The 23,212-nt window shown below is 37.5% G+C and overlaps 1 protein-coding gene across 1 annotated transcript in view; it reads left to right on the top strand.

Annotated features, from left to right (window-relative positions):
• The window catches only part of LOC126455977 (peroxidase-like), a 136,207-nt gene that overhangs the window by 85,788 nt on the left and 27,207 nt on the right, over window positions 1–23,212 (top strand). Inside the window, exons 8-11 of the mRNA XM_050091733.1 lie at window positions 5,190–5,303; window positions 5,414–5,546; window positions 10,854–10,981; window positions 16,465–16,667. Of these exons, the coding sequence (XP_049947690.1) occupies window positions 5,190–5,303; window positions 5,414–5,546; window positions 10,854–10,981; window positions 16,465–16,667 (578 nt within the window). The remainder of the gene's footprint in view (window positions 1–5,189; window positions 5,304–5,413; window positions 5,547–10,853; window positions 10,982–16,464; window positions 16,668–23,212) is intronic.

The raw sequence follows: 23,212 nt of genomic DNA, 5'->3' as shown, positions 1-23,212 counted from the left end.
AAGATTTGCACCAACCTGAGGTGTGTGCAAACCTGGAAGTTGGAGTTGGAGGTTTGAGCGAAACCTCTCAAATCTGTCGGTTCAAACCACATCTGCGCAGACAAGTTGGAGCGTGTGGACAGGAGATCGTCGCAAATCTGGCGCGAAACAGCTGTTTGCTCAGTCTAGTGTTTGTATTTGTGTGCACAGGGCATTAAAATGGCTGATACTCGTCAGTGTTCTCGAGAGTTTGTAAGTGAATTCATTGAAATATACAGAAACCACCCATGTTTGTGGAAGATTAAAAGTAAAGAATATAGTGACCGAGACAAAAAGACAGCAGCATACAATGCTCTAATTGAAAAATTGCGGGCAGTTGGCGCCTCGGCAAACAGAGAAACGGTAATAAAAAAATAATTTCGTTGCGAACTGGCGAAATTATTTGCGGATGGATGTCGAAACTTATAATTATCTCTTAAAGCATGTAACCCCTCATATTATGAGAAAAATACTTGTATGAGAAGGGAAATTTCTCCTCATGAACGCCTGGCAGTAACATTAAGATTCCTAGCAACAGGAAGGAGCTACAATGATTTGGAATTTTCATCTGCAATATCGAAACAAGCATTGAGTGAAATAATACCCAACACATGTGAAGCTATTTACGCTTTCCTGAAAGATGAGTTCATGAAGGCAAGTCAAGTAAATTAGTCTGTCAGCGAACTGTTTACCGAAAAGAGTTATCCAAAGTTCAGAAATCTAGAAGATCTGGTGTAGGAGTAGATCAAGTATACCAGCCAACGTTATGGTATTTTGATCTACTTGGCTTTCTTAGTGATCAAGAAACGCCAAGACCAAGCAGGAGTACAATTGAAGATGAAATTGGAGTGCCAATGTGCGAGGAAATGCAACACGAGGTTATGTAAAACAAAACAGGTTCGCCCTGCAACTCTCGCAGTAAATTTACGTGACAAAACTGCTTTCGCTTTAGCAGCCACTGTCTGCACCATTTTGACCGCTTTCTCTGTTTCTTGCGGTTGGTCTGAATGTTTTTTGCAACACAAGTTGCGAACACAGACCACAACAATACTTCCTCCATTTCTATTTTTCAAAATAACTGAATTAAAATTTGACGTTTTCGGGGAGCGTAGTCGCTTGCCACTGATATTTCTTTTCTATACCGACAGATGGCGGGCGAGTAGTAGATTGGGGTTTGTGTCGTGTGAACACACCACATTTGCAGCGATCTTTTGCATGTACAGACATCTGCACCGATGTCTGCGCAGACAGATCGTTGCGTGTGGACCGGGCTTTACGCTCATTTTCGCTTCGTTCAGCTTTTGTTTGTCAGCTAGGTTTTTACTTCTCTTGAATCTGAGATGAAGTGCTCTTTGTTTAGGAAGTGCTTTTCCAACATCGCTATTAAACCATGGTTGATCTTTCCCATCCCTTAAAACTTTACTCCGAGCAAACTTGTATAGGTCATGTTGAACGAAGCTTTTGAAATTTTTTCCACTTGCTCTCCACACCTTCGTTCCCATCACCGGATATTTGATGCTGACTGCTGAGGAATTCTGAAATTTGTATCCTGTCACCCTTGCTGAGCAAATATATCTTCCTACCCTTCTTAAGATTCCTTGTAGGCTGTCACAGCCTTATGATCACTGATACCTTCCTCTCTGTTTGTAGCCAGGAGGTCTAAGACGTTACCCTCTCGATTTTGTTCTCTAACTATCTGCTCAAGGTAGTTTTCGGACAAGACATCTAGAACAATGCCACACTAATCACTGTCTCTGGCACCAGTTTTGATGATGCAATACTCCCAATCTATATATGGTGCGTTGAAGTCACCCCCTATCACAGCGGCATGATCAGGAAAATTAGTAATGATATTCTGTAAGTTCTGTATGAAGCGCTCTACAACTACAGATCCTGACCCAGGTGGTCTATAGGAGAACCCGATCACCATTTTTAACTGTTCTTTGATACTCAATTTCACCGAGATTAATTCACATTCGGAATCCGTGATAATCTCGCTAGATTTTATCGAATTTTTTATTGCAATAAATATGCCGCCACCAGTGGCGACTAACCTATCCTTACGATAAACATTCCAATCTGAACTTAGAATTTCATTGTCACTGACGTCTGGTTTGAACCAGCTTTCTGTTCCCAGTACTATCTGTGCATTATAACCTTCAGTATGTGACGCTAATTCTGGAACATTTCCTTGGATGCTCCTGCAGTTTACTAAAATCATATGAATCTTTTCTATCTCTGATCTATGAGGACCAAGATTCTCTGAGGTCACTGTGGCTGATTTAACAGGCAAATCGTCTTTGATCCCAAGGGAGAGGTTCTCTCACCTAAAAAACCCCATGTGTATGCCAGATGTACTCCGCTACCCTAGTAGCATCTCCTGTGTGTCATGCCCGCCTGACCTATTAAGGGGAACCCTACAATTCTGCACCCAATAGTGGAGGTCGAGAAATTTGCATCCAACACCGTCGCAGAGTCATCTGAGCCTCTGGTGTATGCCTTCCACTCTGCTCCAAACCAGAGGTCCGTGATCAACCCTGGATACGATGCTACAAATAGACAGCTTAGCCAGCAACCTGCGTGCGTTGCTGGTTGCCTTCACCAAATCAGCCATGCGCCGAAAGGAGCTGAGGATGGTCTCAGAACCCAAGCAGCAGGCATAATTCGTGCTGACATGTATCACTACATGCAGACGGCTGCACCCAGTGCACTCGATAGCTGCTGGCAGGGCCTCCTCCACATCACAGATGTGACCTTTCAGCAAACATACTGAAAGCACACTGGAATTCTTTCCCACCTTGCCTGCTGTCTCCCTGAGGGGCTCCATCACCTGCCTAACATTCGAGCTCCCAATGACAAGCACCTTTTGTACTTGTCCAGACTGGGCAGGAAAAACTACCACTGGCCCAACAGGAGAGGCATCCCATGCTGGCTCAGAGTTTTCATCAACACTAGGTAGCAGGTTGCACCTGCTGCTAAGACATAGGGAGCCAGCTGCATGGCTTGCTTCCTCTTTTGCATTCCACCCAGTGACACGTGAACCCAACACTGTCTGCCACCCGCTCTGGAGTGAGGACGGACTGGTTAGACGTTGCATATCAGAAGCCACAGTGATGTCCGCATCACCAGGGGATTCCAGTGGCACAAAGGGCGTCATAGGTGCTCCGATATCACCACAACTTTGAGCATTAGCTAGTAGCTTGTCGATGGTAGCCAACACAGCTACATGTTTGAATCCCACAGAGTGAAAAATGATGATATGTGATAGAAGAATGCTGTGTGAAAAAGCGTGGCACTGCACTTTGGCACACTTAAGACAAATGAGATGTCCTACATTTCCATGAAATTATGTGTTTTATATATCAAACTGTTCAGAAAGATGTGTGCTACGAAATGAATATATTTAGAAAAACAGATTTTTAAAAATTTTTGATGTCCTACCTGAAACGTTCGAGGGGGGAGGGGGGTGCCAGTAACTAGCTTTTGCCCCGGTTCAGAACTATCATAGATCCAGGGCCGGCAGCAGATTGTGTGCTGGTATGAAACTTCCTGGCATATTAAAACTTGAGTGTCATACCTCATTTCTTACCTTCCAGGCCACACAGTTCTCGAGCAAAACTTGTGTGACTACCAATCCTGGAAGAAAGGATATTGCATAGACATGGCTGATCACAGTCTGGGGATTGAAACGGCAGGGAATGGAAGGTGTTTTTGGTTATACGGGACACATTTCAATTCATCATTTATTAACAGAAAACTAATCTGAACACATCATTGTAAGAGTGATTTCATCCTGGCTAATCACAACAGTTTTATCTTGAAACATATTTGATCACATTTAGCTGTAATACAATAAATCTTTGATCTTTTTACTGGTAGCAATTTGTATGGCTGCAAGCTCTCATGAATGTGAAAAACAATAACTCAGGCATACATACACTATTAAGGCATAATGATTCACCAAACTTGATAATAAACTGAGTGTTAATGACCAATACTAAAACAAAAATATTATAATGAATATTTAAATTTACAATAGCACCAACAACTCCACAGCCAGTGGTACCTTTTCCTTGTGAATCATGAAAGATATTTACATGTTATCAGCAAATTCTTCAAAGTTAATGTGAAAGCAAAAACTCTACATAAGGAAGATATGGGACATGTACACCAATTAGCTTGACACTCATTGAGTTGGTTGCATAATGTTGGATGACGATAGAAAATGAAGCAATGGATTATAATTTGTGCCATGACTGGGACTCGAACCCATGTCTCCTGTTTACAAGGCAGACATGCTGACCACTACATTCATATGTCTCCAGGAACATTTAACTCCATCAGATGTTTACATAATGTTGGTGCAACTAGCTACATTTTAGAGAGCTGAATGGTGGCACACTGAGGTCAATAACATATACCAAATCAGCTGATACCTACCTCATTGCTACAAGGGCAATAAATATTGAAAGGTATTGGAATGTTGGAAAGCTTCACAATTAACATCTCTATAAAGCATGATATTCTTCTGCACCACTTAAAACACATGTTTACAGACATAGATAAAGAAACAACAAGCCAAACTGAACACTAACTTCTGAAATTAGAGGTGAATGAGACTGAAGCTTAACACTACAAAACAGCCTTCTCACTTGTACCAGAGACGAAAGCACTCACATACATAGTTTAATAAAAACACTAGCTCATGCTTGGAGAGTACACTAACACAACTCAAGGAATGACAAAAACACAACATAAAAGTCACCAGACAAAAGCACAATGCCGTTAACCACGATAACTGACAAAATGATGCCACTCACACACATGATTGCCTTCTTGCAGCCTCACCTGATAAACATGCTAATGTAATCCTGTCACTTTCACATCCACACCAACTGGGATATGGCAGGTGCCTTACTCCATTTTGTTACAGATGGAACTATGTCTCCTGAAATATAAATAGAACTACTTTCCAGCATATCTTTCTTTGCATAAATTTATTATTAATATTTCATGCTTTAATGATACAGGATAAATTAGTTGAATTTCTGTTCTGTTTTACTTGAGCAGTTATAATTGTGCTTGTGGGTGCAGTCCATGGCACTTTTATCACAGTGAATTGTATTTAAGTGTTATTATTCAATTATGTAACTTTGAAACTTTTGTTCTAGGAGACAAGACACATTATTGCAGCACTTGTCCAACACATTACATATCGTGAGTTTTTACCCATGCTCCTGGGGCGTAATTCAATGGAAAAACATGAGCTTTCATTGTTGGATGAAGTAAGAGTCTTATTATCTCCAGCATGACATCACACATCTAGTAAAATGAAGATAAAATTAAAAGGCAGAATATAATTTTTGTAAAATACCATACATTTTTCTGTTTTCAGGGTTATTTGAATAAGTATGATCCAACAGTAGATGCTACGATGACATCATCATTTGTTACAGCAGCCTTTCGATTTGGCCATTCTCTGTTACCAAATGTTGTTCAGCGCTGGAGTGTGAGTCATAGGTTCATTGGTAAATATCTTTAGAATAATCTTCTGTAATGTTCCTAGTAAAATTAAACATTGTACTGCTGGAGTGTGAGTCATAGGTTCATTGGTAAATATCTTTAGAATAATCTTCTGTAATATTCCTAGTAAAATTATACATTGTACTGCTGTGGATAAATACTAAGTGACCTAAAAATCGACTAATATTTGAAAATGCATGAATTCATAGAATAAAGCAGGTAGAGAGGTGAAATGTGACACACATGCCTGAAATGACATAGAGTGTTACTGAAAACAAAAACTTGTGCTAAAACTGGTCAACAGATGGCACTGGGCCAATGAGGCCCATTTCACACTCTGGGGTGTGTCATTACCCACAACTGCAGAATTTTGGCTACTGAAATTCCTAGAACTGTCATGGAACCCCCATTGCATGGCAAGAAAGATACTGTGTGGTGTGGATGTACCACATCAGTCATGATTAGACCCTTTTTCTTTGAGGAAATGTGGAGCACTGCTTTTCAAACTGTCAGCATAGTGGGTGCGAGGTATGCTGATAAGTTAAAGAATCACATCATCCATAGCTTGGCTGTTAAACACCTCCCAGATGGTACGATTTTTATGCAGGATGGCACTCCATCCCATATTGCTATACATGTGAAAGATCTCTTGCATACATTGCTTGGTGATGATCAAGTGCTGAGCTGCCATTTGCATCATTCTTGACCTCCCAGGTCCCCAGACCTCAATCTGTGTGATTATTGATTATGGGGTTAGCTGAAGTTGCAAGGCTACCACGATCGTCTAACCTCATTAGGGATGTTAACAGACAACATCCAATGGCAATGTCTCACTGGACCTACTGATGTGCTGTACAGTGCTGTTCACAGTATTTTCCCTTGACTACAGGCTTGTTGATGAACAATGGCCAACATGTTAAGCATTTGTTATGGAGAACACCATCTTTTGTAAAAATCAATTGCTGTGCTAAACATTATATTTGTATCATATGACACACTATCTGTTCATTATTTTGTGCATTGTTTTTGTTTCAATAAAATATCATGTCATTTCAAGCATGTATGTCAATTCTTATATCTCTACCTACTTTATTCCTTGAAGTACTGAACTTTCAGATGTTAAGAGACTTTTGTGTCACCCTGTATATTCCTTCCACGAACAACCATATCCAAATTCTTGGTAGTTGCATGTGTTTCTGACTGACAAAAAAACTGCAGATGAACAGCACCATTGGAAACGCAGCAGTGCTTACAGAAACAGTTTGACAAGCACTTCACTCTTCCAATATATGTTTTCATTCCACATTTATTGCTCTTCTTCTGTATTCTGGAATTCACAGACAATTTTGAATATGTAGCTCCTGAGGGGTTAGAAGAATAAGTGCTGCATTAACTTCTAGTAACTCTTCTGTATCATTTTTATATATAAGCTCATTGTACAGAATACTAGTTACATCCTGAAAGAGCACACTGGTCAGTTTGAAGCACTGTAGATCATGTGGAACTTGTAGCATGTGGTCATGTGACCATCCAGCACTCATGTAAGTCATGGCAGCGAAGGTGTGTGTGTGTGTGTGTGTGTGTGTGTGTGTGTGTGTGTGTGTGTGTGTGTGCATGCCAGTAAATTGTATGGAATCAGCACAGTTAGATGTGTCAGTGTGACAGAATGCAGAAAGGAGCTAATGTGTTTGTTGGGTGTGCACATAATCAAACCATGAATGAAGTTGCCTGGTTTTTGGTATATCAATGCAAACTGCCTGATGTGTCTACAGGGAATGATATGCCACTCACAGTCATTTAACCTGGTGTACGAACAAGGGTTGTGAACTTATCCTAGTCAACACGGGCTATAGAAAAGTGCCTCACCTCATCAGTGACAGGAATTGCTGTGAATTCAAGTCCAAGTCATCCTATTTCTGAGGATAGGGACCTGCTGGCAATGGAAATTTGAAGTAGAATATTGTGCAGAATGTCATTGCTCATGGAGAAGCATTAAGTTGCACATCTTCAGTGGACCAAACAACAAAACTGGACAGTAGGTGAATGGAGGCATGCATTGTTGTCTGATAAGCTGCAATTTTAGCTCTTTTGAGATGAAACAAAGCATCATGAGTGCACAAAAAATACAAAATTCCTTGTAGAAGATGTCATTTTGAAGCATGGAACACCCCATGTGATGTTATCTGATTGTAGATCATATTTTCAGTGGAGACTAGTAGCAATGGTTATTTTGTGGTACATCACCCACAGGATGACTACTGCCTGTCACCCACAGATAAATGACCATACAGAATGCTTTAATAAGACATTGGCAGATATGCTCTCAATGTTGATGCTGAACAGAGAGATTTGGTGAAATTTACATATAACACAGCAAAGCAATACACTACAGGCTTCACACTGTTCTTTCTGCTCTATGGTCATAAGGCCAAAATGACACTGGGTATACTGTTCCCATTTCAGTTGGATAGTACTTAAGATAAGTAAGTGAAACATCTCATCACCAGTACCCAAGAAGCAAGTGAGCTGGAACACATATGGTCCCTGGACACCCAGGAGAAGGATTGAGAGCACTGTAGTGCCAAACACCCACCAGTGAGATAAAGCCCAGCAGACATCAGCCAGTGAGATACAGCTTGGCAGACTTTGTATGGAATTTTATTCCTTTGTGGGAAGTGGGACTATCAGAAAAGTCCCTAAAATGATACTTGGGACTGTATTGTATTCTTTGTCACTTGTTGGATTATGATCCTCCATCAAGAAGACAAAGGTGCAGAATGTTATCTGAGTCACTTTATGAACCCTACTACAGTGCTCAGGCTGGTTGGAGCTTCCCTTTCAAGGAAAAATGGCCCACTTGATGATAACAAACTTTCAGCTGGTGGGGCTACCTTGAATGCTCATCCTATTGAAGAAGATGTGACAATTTGACCCATCTAGGATGCTGCAGTTGGCTCCAATGACAACTTTTGACAAATCAGGAAAGGCAACAAAGCCATGAACTATGCTGCATATAGATGTAATGACAGCAGTCTCTATCCAGGAAGAAGTTCTGTTCCATCTCTACAGTATACTGGTGCCTGTAAAAAACATGCTTTTAGTGCTAAGTGTTGTACTCTATTGACAATCCTGCTTTTGGATTTACTCTTGATTGCATTTAGGATGTAACAATATCTTAATACTTGAAAATCAATATGATATTTTTTACAACAACAAAATAATTTATATTTATGCTTGTACTAATGGGACATCCCAGTTATACAATATAACCACACACATGCAAACTCATTTATGCTAAAAAATTCACTGATAGTGTAGAATGAATTTTGCAACAGGTATTCTTTCAATTTGCTCTTGAATTTTAGTGCACTGGCCAACAGTCCTGTCTCATAATTTATTAGTTTTCTCAACTGAATTTTCTTTTGATAGCCAAAGTTATCATGTCTTTGGGATTTAACACCTATGTGGAATATGACTCATTGTATTTACTCACAGTTCCTTGCAGGTTGGAAAATTGGCATGCACTTGCACTTTTAATGCAATTTTAATGGATCTGTCGGGCACCATACCAGAATATCTTTCCGTGTGTGGTATGTCATTGGCTTGGAGAATTATTGAAAGACAGAAATAAATCCATGTCATATACAGTCTCTATGAGAAACAGTTATCTTTATCTTCTTCTTCTTTCTTTTACTGTTTTTCTGCCTCAGGGAAGTATAATAGCATCACTTTAGTTTTTGAGGCATATGAAAGAAACCATACAGATGGTGAATTTAGATTGTTCACTGCTGATGCATTTGTCTGCAGAAAAATATCAATACACCTTAACAGAAAAGAGATAATGAAATTCCGACTTTATTTATAGCAAGTGAACACACAAAATCTAGAAGGAAAATTATTAATAATTAAGCTATAACTCATTTTGGTTTAGTTTAGGTTTCCCCAAACAAATTTTATAGCCATAAAAACACTGAAAGCAAAATTGTTACTTTAGAAAATCCCCATCCTAGGTTTTATGGTAATAAGATAGAAATATCTGTTTTGTGAAATGCTTACTAAAATAAGTGCAATTTGGTTATTTCTCCAATGTTTGACCTTCACTTGTTGTAAAGCCAGTGAAGAGAAAAAGACCAGAAGTGTTCAGCTATAGCATTAACAATAAATTGCTGAATCCATTCTCATTAATTTCATCTAAAGCTAGCATTATGACTTGTCACTTGACTAAACACAGGTGCAGTGTTCAGATGACTTTGGTCAGCTGGAAGAATTCTGGGAAGTGTAACACATCTAAAGAAGACCCTAAACAATATTCTCATGCAATTTATTCTTGTACTGAAGTGTTTTCTGTCCTGGTATTGATCTGAAGGAAGGTGATGGAAGAGAGATAGTGGTGTCCAGAATGAATCATTTATTCTGCAGTGGAGTGTGTTTTGTTTTGAACCTTCCTGACAGATTAAAACTATTTGCTGGACCAGAACTCAGTTATGAAGCATTGCCTTTCATGGGCAATTATATTACATCAGGATAATTTATTTGCTATTAGATCAACAACAAAGTTTTTCTGTAAACATTTGTGTTGGAATGGTTACTACACATCTTGCAGTGATGTATCATAATTTACATGCAGTTGTTCTTATACATTCTCACGACCTTATGGATGTCTAATGTGTATAGCTTAGCAATGATGGGCAGAAAATAATATGTTTACAATGGATAATTGCCCTTGGTTTATGAGAAAGCTGTTATCAATGGTTGTTAGTGAAGTTTTAACCACTTTACTTGTGTTCAATGTAAGATTGAAAGTGACAACTGACACTGTGAATAAACTTACAAATCCTCTCTCTTGTCTGTTCATGATGGTGATTTGAAATGGACTGAGGAAATTTTGAATCTAAAAATAATCTCATTAAATTACTGTATGAATTAAACTATGATACACTGGGCTGTAAAAATAAATATTAAGTGAGAAGCTTGTTAATTTCTAACTTCGTTCACTCCAGTTCTCTGAAGCTGGATTCAGTACTGATAATTCAAATACCTTAGAACTGTTATCCCAGCACTCTTTGAACACCATTACCTGAAATAAAACTGGGAAATTTAGTTGTTATTAGTAACTGAATATTCTTCTAATGTATTTTGTGAAGTAGCATAATTTTCTTTTATCAGAGATTTGGGTGAACAAAAGCCTTTAATTTAAAAAAAATGTCTTCTGACTTCAAGAAAGATAATATAAGAATTTGTGAATGGCATATTGTATTGAACACATGTTGAAATGATTAGTACCTGCTTGCCATTTCTCTCTAACATTTTAGGTGCTCAGCGTCTGAGTGGAATGTTAAAACAGCCATTTGATCTTTACAAGCCCGGAAGATATGACCAGTATGTAATGGGAATGATTAACCAAGTGCCACAAGCAATGGATGATGGCATTACTCAAGAGGTAAGAAAAAAATGGTTAGTTAATACATAAGAAACTCTCTTTGGACAAAATATCTTAATCAATGAAAACAAAGCCCACCTTAATCTAAAGAGGAAATTGCTGTTATGTATGTTATGAATTCCTTCTTTTCTATAATACTTTAAGAGAAACGTATATTTATTTCTGCTGCCTTTCCAGATTTTTATTACTTATTTTTCCACTTAGCTACAATAACAAACTTTCCATTTGCCAACTGTGGGATTTTTAATTTTTTATCATGTAGTCCTGTTTGATGTCACTGTAAGTCATCAACATTTTTCCAGAGAATAAATTGAGTTTTCAAGTACATTTCTGGAAGCTCCATCCCTGATTGCTATTGAACTCAATGCATTTTCCAGCCTCAATGTTCTTTTATAAGAGAATATTTCTGGTCAAATGCTGTCAAGTCTGTGGTGAATATAGTGGGTTTTTCCAGCAATTCATTTTACAAATCCTTCAGTTCTCCAAATATCAGAGCATCTTTGTGGGGAGGTGCTTTGTCCTGTTGAAAGAATTTTCTTTTGTAGTTCAAGCTTCTTGTCACACATTATTTTCATCCAATTGGTTCATATTCTCACATTGACAAACATTGTTCCAGTTTGGTGATTTAGTTCCTTTATTATCCTGATGAGTACGTTGTTCTGTCCTAATTATACACAACATAAATATGTACAAGTTTACAAAATGGGAAGACAGTGTAACATAGGCTACAGTTGGTATTTGTTTACTAAAATATCCCCTTTGTGACACTTTCTCTTGCTGCACTAAATGTTTTGCTTCTGTACCTGAATGCTTTCGATGTTATCCAAATGATTGATCCCAAAATTTATAATTATGTCTTTGTGATTTAGTTATTTTATTTTTTCTAACCAGATATTTTTCAAAGAATTTGTGATAGCAGGTTGGTCTGGAGATCCAAATCTATTTATTTAATTGCCGGCCGGTGTGGCCGAGCGGTTCTAGGTGCTTCAGTCTGGAACCGCGCGACTGCTACGGTCGCAAGTTCGAACCCTGCCTCGGGCATGGATGTGTGTGATGTCCTTAGGTTAGTTAGGTTTAAGTAGTTATAAGTTCTAGAGGGCTGATGACCTCAGATGTTAAGTCCCATAGTGCTCAGAGGCATTTGAACCATTTGTTTATTTAATTTTTAAATATTTTGTTTCAGTTACACTTAGCAACACTGGAACTTACATTTTTCATACTCTGTGTCAACAGATCACATGTTCATTTTGTTATGCTTGTATGAAAAAAATTGGGAATGTCACGTGTCCTTCGCTGTTCTCATGATTTGAGGGAACGAACAGGCCATTATTGTGTGTGACAAAAATAGTAAGAAAAATACTAAATGAAATGTGTTTAGCTGTCAGAAGGACCATGCATGAAGACTTCAAAGATTACAATAGCAGAGTCTTATCAAAAGATTTCCCACAAAACCCGAAGAAATTCTGGTAATATGTAAAGGCTGTCAATGACAGCAAAATTAGGTCCAGAGATTCATGAATGCACAGCTGCCAAAACGAGAGTAACAAACTAAAAGCATAAATGCTGAGCTCAATTTTAAAATGTTCCTTTACAACAGGAGATGCAGGAGTGTTATTTGTCTTATTTATATTCTAAAAGCTAATGCCTAGTTTATGCAGCCACTCTCTTCTGTCATTGGCCGTTTGTTTCAGTTCCACGTAAATGTTATTTCCTATCTTCTTCTCCATGTCTTCTAAACACTTCATCCTAGGCTGTCCTCTTCCTTAATTTCTCAGAACTTTCCCTTAAAGAGTACTAATGATGAAGATGTTGTGTTTGATGACTTGAACAATAAATTTTATTTTTCTCTTTTCCATTCCTTTAAGAATCTTCTCTCTTTGTTTATTTCCCCTAAGACCTCCAGGTTGAATTTTCTTTCCATCCAGCTTGTTTTTGTCGTTTTCTGCCATATCCACATTTCAGCAGCTTGAAGGGGATTCCTTTCCAATTCATCCATAGTCGAACTTTGACTTCCATAGAGCAGTAAACTGCATACAAATGATTTTGCAAAAGATTTTTTGATGTAGCTGTATTCATATGTGTGCTGCTTAAAATTTTTTTCTCAGTTGTAAATGCAGTTATTGGTTTTAATTTCTCCCATATTTTCTGTGCTACCATTACTTTTGTTTTCTGTTCATTCACTTTTAATTTCCATAGTTTAAGAGTGTCTGATAGGACTTGCATCTTTCTATTTATTTCTTTTTTAGAGTCCGCAACTTTTATGATTTCATCAGCAAATCTGATGCAATGTGTCCTTTCGCAGTTGGCTTTTATTCCCTTTGTCTTCTCTAATCATTCTTCTGTCCATCCAGTCAATTCGTATTTTTTGTCAAAAACTTTTTCTGGGTCAGAGAAGGTAAGATAAGTTCTGGCATGTAATAACATTGATATTATTCTATAATTGGTGCATTCAGCTGTCTTTCCTCTTTCAGGCATGGTAATTGTCCTGCATTGTGTGAATTCTTCTGATATGATTCCTCTTTCATAGCAGTTGCTTATTTCCCTGAATAACTGGGCTTTCATGTTGATACCAAAATATTTCAGCAATTTTGCGTAAATATAACCAACAACGGTTGCTTTTCCTTCTTTGAGATGCTGAAGGGCACGTTCATGTCACATGGTTGGAGGGCCTTGCATTTCTCTGTTACACTCATTGATGTCCTCAATTACATTATTTTCAGTTTTAGGTTTAGTATTTCTTCTGTCATTTGAAGCTTTCTGGGTTCCAGTTTCATTTTTCCTAAAATCTCATTTGTTGCTTCAATTACCCCCATCCTGATATTATTCTACTGCATTCCATTAGCTATTTTATTGTTCATTTCTTCAAAAGTCGTCTTTATTGCTTTTCCTTTCAGTCTTTGTACTGTCCATTTCTTTTCGAGCAATCTCTCGATTCTTTTAAATCTAATATTGCACTTGGCTAACACAAGTGTATGTCCACTTCTATGTCCAGATCTGGACAGCTATGCCATGATTTGATCTGATACCTGTACCTTTGCTTCAGTAGGATGTAATGTAACTGAAAGCACCTTTTGTCTGGAACTTCCCATGTGTATGTACTTTTAAGAGGAACTTCAAATAATGTATTTGTATTAACCATATCCTTTTGATTGCAGAAATCTACCAAATTTTCATCTATTTCTTTTGTTCCCCAAAGCCTAAATTTCCTGTGAACTTGTTGCCTTTGTAGGACACTGCATTAAAATTGCCCATTATTGCAGCATTATCTTTTTCGCTGGTCAGGAATATTACCACAGTGAAATGAAACAAAATGTTCATATGGCACTGACGGTTGGGAGACCCCATCTGGGGAATTTTGGCTGCCTAGTTATAAGTCTTTTCAGTTGATGCCACATTGGGTGACTTGCTTGTTGATGACGATGAGAAAATGATGATGACAACAAAACACCCAGTCCCCAAGTGGAGAAAATCTCCGGCCCAGCAACTCGGACCCACAGCATGGCAGACAGATGCGCTGACCCCTCAGCTGAGGAGGCAGACACCATAGGGTAATTCTCATACTGCTTTAAAGATGAGTGGTGTAGGTGTTAGTGTAAAATGCATTCAGAAACATCTGAAATTAAACAAGATTCCAGTACCAAATGGAATTCCTGTCAGATTCTCTAAAGAATTTGTAAATTTGTAGCTGAGTTAGCCTCATTTTAACCACATTATACCATAGATCCCTCTTACAAAAAATTGTGTCAAGTAGTTGGGAGAGAGCACAGATCACATCAGTCTGCATGTTGCAGAAGTGATTCCAACATAATGTACAGTATCACTGACATCCATCTATTGTAGATTCTTCAAACATATTCTGATCTCAAACGTACCATGGTATCTTGAACAGAACAACTTTCTCTGTGTCAATGAGCACGCATTTGAAAACTTCGTCATGCAAAATCCAACTTGTGCTTTTCTCCACATGACATCCTGAAAACCATAGAGCAAGTCAGTCAAGTGGATGCTTCTGAAAAGTATTTGACTCAGTACCTTACCAACATAAATTATTAAAAGTGTGAATGTATTGGGTATCAAACAACATTTGTGACTGGAGTAAATATTTCTTGGTACGGAAGATACTGCGTGTTATCTTGCATGGAGAGTCATCGTCAGAAGTGGAAATAACTTCAAGTATGTCCCAAGGAATTTTATTGTGGCCCCTGTTGTTCATGTTTTATATTAGTGTCCTAATAGACAATATCAGTAGTAACTTCAGACTTAACACAGGTGATGCAGATAATGAAGTACTATCAGAAAAAAGTTGCACAAATATCCAGGCAGATCTTCATATAGTTTTAAAGTAGTGCAAAGACTGGCAACTTGATTTAAATGTACAGGAATATAAAATTGTGCACTTTTCAACATTCAGAAACGTGATATCCTATGACTGCAATATCTGTGAGTCATTATTTGTCATTAACCTCATACAGTTACCTGGGTGTAAGAGTTTGTGGGGATATGTAATGATATGATCACATAGAATAAGGGCTACATAAAATATGTGGTAGGCTTTGTTTGATTGGTAGAACAATGAGAAACTGAGTCATTCTACAAAGGAGATTACTTACAAATCACTCATGCATTCCATCTTAGAATTTTGCTCAAGCATGTGGGACCCAGACCAAACTGAACTAATAGATATTGAACGTTTACAAGGAAAGGCAGCACAATCATTTGGGAGGTTTCTTAGACTATTGAGAGAGCATCATGAAACTACTGAAAAACTTAAATTGGCAGAGGCATGCAAATAGACCCCAAGACTTCTTGTGAAAGCCAACTTACAAAGTTTCAAGAGCCAGTGTTAAGTGAACAACCTGGGGATATTCTACAGCCTCTTGCTTATACTAACATGGAGACCATGAAAACAAGATTAAACCAATTGCAACATGCACACACATAAATTAAACAGTTATTCTTCTTGTATCCCATATATGCAGAGAATGTTGAGAAACCTGAATATTTGATACAATGGGAGATACTGCACATTTTGACTTCATCGTGGTTTACGAAGCATATGTGTGTATCTAGATGTAACTGTTTAATCAGTCTTTTGTAAATTTTCTTTATTCTTCCACATTTTTTGAGGATTTACTGAAATTTACAACTCTATTTGTGATGATTTAGAGTCTCATAATTTTTCTCCTTCAGCATTTTGTCTGCTGTACTCTTGGCTTTGATTCTTTGCCATGTACTCAGGAAAATGTATTGTCTCTCGAATCCATTTGATGTATAGATTTTCTTAATTTTTAGTCAAAGTAGGATTCCCTGCTCTGTAATGACTAATATATGGCATTATTTCTTCATGATATTGTCAAATAGATCACATGTATCTCTATATTTGTGGAATATGACATTTCTGATTTCTGTTTGCAGTCAGTGGAGAAGCTGAATGATATTAATCAGCAGTTTTATTTATCAGCAAAAATCATTCTTCTTTGCAGGTGACAAATCACCTATTTCAGAAACCAACTCATCATTATGGAATGGACCTTGCTTCACTAAATATTCTTCGAGCAAGAGAACATGGCATTCCTAGTTACAATGAATTTCGTGAGTTCTGTGGACTCCAACGGATGGATCGTTTCTCAAGCATGCTTCACATAATGGATAATGCTACTGTTGGCCATTACCACAAGGTTTATGAGTAGGTACTGAACTTTCATATACCCATTTGTATAACCGTGTGTTCAGTTTTAAAAGATTGTGACAGACATGAAGTAATGGTATGGGCCGTCTGATTCAAAAGTTGGTGTATAATTCTATTTACAATAAATTTGTGCTTGTGTGAAGGACTCACTGGATACATTAAAATACTGTAGCAATATTATATAATCAATTTCCACAATTTTTGATGGTAATAAAGGCAAACATACAGATTTGAGCCAGTAATTAAATGCAATATGTACACTGTTTTAAGAGTACATTGAAATTCACAAATGTTAAAAACATGAAGCAAAAAATTAGAGTAAACACATGTGAATTTGTAGAATGTGGTAAAAACACTGTTACTGCTCAGTTTAGAGAGGATGAGATGTCAAATTGGCATGGCTTGTGCTACATGCTTGGATATGCAAGTGATTAACATTTCAGTGCATCCACTCAAAGTAGACAGTATTAATACCTTTCACATTCTTTGTATCACAACAGGTTACAAAATGTATTTCTTATTCAGAAATTGCACTTGAAAATATGTTGTCTGTGAGAAGATCATGTTATACCTCATGTAAGAAGGAGAAAAACTGATCAGCTCATGCTGAATCTGATGGCAGCAGGGTAATATCCTATGAGACTGTGATTAGTCATTCCACAGTATTGCAGCTTGTGTCAATAGGGATCCCATGACTGTCATGTGAATACAAAAATCGATGGATTCAGGAGAACCATGCCAAATGCTGTGGAAATCTCTGTATCCTGCTTGAGTAACACCCAAGATGAAAAATATTTAGTTTGCTCAGCCATGCAGGATCATACAGCCACATCATGTACCTTCTGTCAGGATATGGCTTGTTTGAGCTAGACAAGTATCCACACTGATAGTGTGACTATGTCTGCAGCACCATGTATTGTCAGCACAGAGACCATTGCTGCTGCTTTCTTTGGCATGAGAGGAGAGAGGTGAGCCAACAGTGATGCACCCAATGACAACACTGGACCCTAGAGTGGCACAGCTTTGTCTTTCCAGATTAGTTCTGTATCTGCATTTAGCATCCTGATGGAAATACCAATATTTGGAGGTTCCAACGAGAACAAATTTTTTAAGTTTGCAGTCACAATTATCATATGGGCTAAGTTTCTAGTGTGACAGAATGTCATGCCACTAATTACACAACACAATCACCCTGGTTCACGCAAGTGGTAATTTGGACAGCAGCCATTAAATTTCTGACATGTTAGTTCTAGTGGCTGTGCCATACCTTAAGTTTTCTGTGCCATTATCAGGGTACATATACCCTGGGATGACTGGGAAAAATCCCTTAATTTTTCCATCTGGGAGAAATCCGAGAAAATGTGGAAATTTCTAGAATTCTGGGAATTTTACACTGTTTGAGTTTTCAGTTAAATTTTTGTAATTTTAACTGGTAGAAACTGATACTATAACAAAGTTTTTTTTATCTTAGCCTGCTACTCCAGAATAATACTGTGGCCATAAAACATAAATCAGAGAATAACACCAAAATAAAACTTCGGTTGCAAAGAAAATGTGCCATTTATAACAACAAAACACAGTGAACACACAAGCATCTGCTGACTGCAAAATGAGTCAATAATAGGGCCTCTCACACATTTAATAATGTTGTCAAACCGTTAATATATTGACCATTTAAGGGTTTGTATTGACATACTGTCAATACAAAACATATTGAAGAGCAGCTGGCCTATGGATGGCCCTTAAAATATTCTCAATACTATCAGTTCATATTGAATATGTGAGGAGGTCAAGTATTAATAGTCGAACAATATCCGCCATTCACATGTTGACAGGCTTCATGAACCAGCCACACGGCATTAGTGCGCACTGTTTATGTTTTCAATTCACCTTCGGGCAAATTATACCTCAGATTCAATTTTTCAAAGTAGTCTTTTAACACAAAACATTATTGATAGGTTAAGGCAATGGTAAACATTGTATATATCACTTTAGGAGGTCAATGGAGGATTCTCAAAAACACTGCTTACTTTATTAATTAAAAAAAAAAAGCATAGGTTCGTGAATTACACAGCAGTTTGGAAAAACCCTTCCTCTTCAAAAAATGTATGTCATGTATCTGTAGTGACTAGTAAGAGGTCTGTGAAATGCATGTGAATTTAACCAAATTATCACAAGTTGTAAGAGATGTTTTACATTAATTATCTGAACATATCCTTGACAGAGAGTTGCAATTGCTTCACAGGTTTCAGGTGTTTGCTGATATTACAGAACTAAATTTCGATTCGGATGACCTGCCTGTTGCCAGAAATCTCAAAGTTATGGTACTCTTAATCTCTTGTCAACTGTAGTTACCTCTCTCATAAACATATTTTACTTCTTTGTTTGTTCTCATATCATCATTAATAACTCATTGTATAGTGTGGGACATATAGAAAAATAATTTATGAAAGCTTTTGGGTCTGTGGTTCTGATTTCAGCAAGGAAATTAACATGTGCCCAGCTGCTCCATTTTTAACCACTCTCAGAATCATTTCCTCTTTTTCATTATTTTCTGTTGCTTGCAAGCTATAGCTAATATAATCGCAGCACAAACTTTCTTTTGGGTATTTAATATGTTAACTTTGTAAAACCACCTCGTCAACCGACAATTTTTGTCAATATTTTTGATGGTGTGATGTCGCTTCAGTATATTGAAGGTTTGACAAACTGAAGTTGTCAATAAATATTGAATGTGTGCAGACCCCTACTTTCAATGTGTCTTTCTCGTAGACATCGTGTCGATGAGCGTGATGTCGCAACTGTTTAGATATCTAACAGGTTGCAGGAAAATATTGTGAATGATGGTTTGAGAAGCATTACTTTCAAAGTAAATTTCCTTGTACGCAAGATAGTTGTGTTACATGTGAGACTGTGTGATGAATTTCTTAAATTATGGAGCATTAGACTCTCATTCAAAACTTAACACTGAGGAGCAGCCCATGGAAAGAGTCTGAGCATGAGCCCAGAAGGTCAGACATTTATGCCATAATTTAAAATTTTACTGGCATATTTGTGTTTGATATATCTTAAGCAATAACACATGCTGAAAAAGACCAAGTTTCAATGTTAGTTTTTCGTATTATTTTAGTTCTTTCATAGATTACAAATTATGCAATAACAATGGCAAAAAGTTTTCCTATCAATCAAAAAAGTGTGGAGTGAGTTTTTGAGCAATTTTATCCATAATTTGTTTTTCTGTAGAAAAATTGACATTCTCAATGGATGGTGTAACCCATGAAATGTTCGGTGCACAGCAGTGAAACTTATAATCGTGCTAAACAGAAATACTCAGCTGCCGTAATTGAAGCCGTGCTCTTAGGATCCTGCCTAAACACACCCTCAGAAAAAAGCAGCAAAAATTTTTTGAAGACCAATAGTATATGTGAAAGCTTAGCTTTTCTTGTAGCTATATTGTATGTATATTAATTTAAACCATTAACTTTTCCTTTTTGTGTCTTCTCACTACTTGACAATGGTGTTTTTATTGGCTGACTACATAATGTATCATATGCTCTGAATATCTGGTATCATTGTCTGGCAAGATCACGTGACATGAGCTATGATTGGCTGATGAAAGCAGATCACACAGTGCAATCTCAACTTCAGTTTTTCAGAAGCTGCCATGCTGTATTTGGTGGAATTCGTCTTTATACTTTCATAATAGAAAAATATGCAGAGTAAGAGTTGCTGTGCATCAAAGAGCTTTCCAAAACACATCGTTTTTTGATGGGTTTCATTTCCTAAAATGCCAGGAAGTTTCATGCCAATTTATAAAATCTACACCATTCAAAGGATGATACATTTTACAGGTCAAGGGAAAGTATATTCTCACTTAATTCGCAAAGAAGTACTTTCAGCAGGGGTATAGTGTATTTTTATCCAGGAAAAAGTGTATTTTCACCCAAGAGAAAGTTATTTTTAACTGGTAAATCTGGGGAAAATCTGGAATTTTTTTTCCTGTCTGCATGTGCACCCTGATTATCTTTCAGTAGGGTGGCCCAAGAGTGTATATTGTCCATGCTTTTCTGAGCATCCTTGATAAAGAGGAAGTTCAGCTGTTATCATGGCTAGCATGTAGGGGAAGAGTGGGAACTGTGAGATGTAAAAGTTGAAATCCAAACTACACTTTTAAAAATATCTTTATCAGTTTAATATCTTGTGGTAACCATGTATACTGTGCTTAAGTATGTTCAAAGTGGTACAATAATATTTAATTGTATTGTCTTTCCTTTAAAAAAAATTAATCATGAAAGTGTCTCACTGTACCCTTGAATTTTTAATGGTGTGTACAGTGAGACAGTGCCTCAAATTCTAATTAACATCATAAGAAGAAAAGTTGATCTTAAATGAAACAGCAGATTGTTGTCTTTTGTTTTGCTGTGTATTTTAGTAGGGTGTCAATGAATGAAATATCTGGAACTACAGGCATCACAAATTTGTTCTCTAGTTTCAAACTTTTATTAAGAAATGTAACTTTGCTTTTGGATGACTCTCATACAGTTGAAAGAATTTTTCCTACATAATATATTTTCTTTTTTGCCTCAAACTCTATTAAAACAAAGTCATCCACTTTGGGTGAGCACTTTCAAGTTTTCAAAGTTAACCATTTCTGTTTCTGAAATCAGTTGTGTCTGATAAAAGGTCTCATTATAAGAAGAATCTTGCAAAATTAATTCACTTCTGTCAGCATTAGTTTCATCAACTAGGAATAAAGCTCGCTTGGCTTTAGGTCCCTTAATGTCTTTTTAGGCCACATCTCGTGGTCGTGCGGTAGCGTTCTCGCTTCCCACGCCCGGGTTCCCGGGTTCGATTCCCGGCGGGGTCAGGGATTTTCTCTGCTTCGTGATGGCTGGGTGTTGTGTGCTGTCCTTAGGTTAGTTAGGTTTAAGTAGTTCTAAGTTCTAGGGGACTTATGACCACAGCAGTTGAGTCCCATAGTGCTCAGAGCCATTTGAACCATTAATGTCTTTTTGTTTCATTTTCATTTGAAGTTCATTCCTTTCTGGTGTGTTGGTCGCAATCGTTGTTTTTCCTTTAGGCTGTCAGCGACTGCAACTTTTTCTTGGTTTTGCATTTGGGAAACCTCATATGTGTTCTGGAGAGAAATAAGACATTGATGCAGATTTTCTATGTGATTGTGAAGAACTGGATGCTATAGACTGTGCTTCACTTTCATCATGTGATGGGTGTCCGACATCAGTTTCAGGTTTAAGGTCTTTTTCGGGTGATGTGTGTGTTTCCAGGCTTTCATTTAGAGGTCTGTCAGTAATAGAGGATGGAAGAAAATCATCCTCATAGAACACATGGCGATCTAAAAGAAATATTCCTGTATTATTAAATCCGGCAATGTTATTGACAGGAGTCATTCCTCAGGGATATTCTATCCCCACACACTGAGCAACATTGTAAATTGAAAATGTTTATTGGTGCAATGCAGTGGAATTGTCAGAATTATTATCCCATTCTCTTTGCACAGATCTATTGCCTGTATTGAGAGGTGGCCTCTCACAATTATCCATCAGTAACAAAGATGGATTTGCTTTTGAGCTGGCAGCGAACTTGATGAAGTGGTGAATGACCATCACAAAACATTCTGAGTTCATCCAGCCTCCTTTAATGGTAAGACCTAATGTTCCAGCAGGTGCTCCTAATATCATATGATCTTTAAAATTCACTTGTGGAAATATAATGATGGGGGGGTAGGCTGTTACCGAGAGCATTTATAATAAAACATGTCATAACCAGTGTTCCACGCTCTGCACTGGTTGCCTTATTAACTTGTTTTATACCCTTTAAGGCCAAAATCATCTGTGACTTCTGCACCACTGTTGTTCCAGTTTTATCAAGATTGAAAATATGTGATCCATCAGCCAAATTTGGATGATGTTTGATTACTTCTTCCAGTTTATCAAAGAAATTTGACACATTAAATTTATTAAAGCCTGTAGCTCTAGATAAGCTGCATCCTTCCGGAGTTCGAGGAAAGTGTTTAGGGAATCTCTGTCGAAAACCTTTCATACAGTCAATAGATGCTTTCTCACTTTCAGTCCAGGCTTTGGGTAAAACAGGAGAGTGTTTAGGGAATCTCTGTCGAAAACCTTTCATCCAGTTGATAGATGCTTTCTCACTTTCAGTCCAGGTTTTGGGTAAAACAATGTTATTTTTAATACCTAATTCATAAGCTAAGGTATGGCAGTTGTTCATAGTAAGTCCTTAAAACATTTTAGAACACACAACTAAATTTTCACACAAACTAAGCTCCAATTCTGGTGGAAAAATGCGGTTCACTGAAAAGTTAGGACACATATTTGAAGAGTCATCCTCATGATATTTCTTAATGTATCAACTAACTGTTTGAAAGGATAAGCCTTTCGGCTTGGATGCACTCCTGATGCTCATTTTATTTTCGATCACCAGCATGACAGCTTCCATCATTGAAGATTCTGAAAACCTTCCTATTTCCTTATCAATCTTGTTTCTCCTGGGCATTTTATAACCTA

The sequence above is a fragment of the Schistocerca serialis genome, chromosome 2 (assembly GCF_023864345.2).
Source record: "Schistocerca serialis cubense isolate TAMUIC-IGC-003099 chromosome 2, iqSchSeri2.2, whole genome shotgun sequence".
Taxonomy (NCBI): Eukaryota; Metazoa; Arthropoda; class Insecta; order Orthoptera; family Acrididae; genus Schistocerca; species Schistocerca serialis.
Note: the sequence above shows the minus strand (reverse complement) of the source record. Positions and strands in the feature narration are given on the sequence as shown.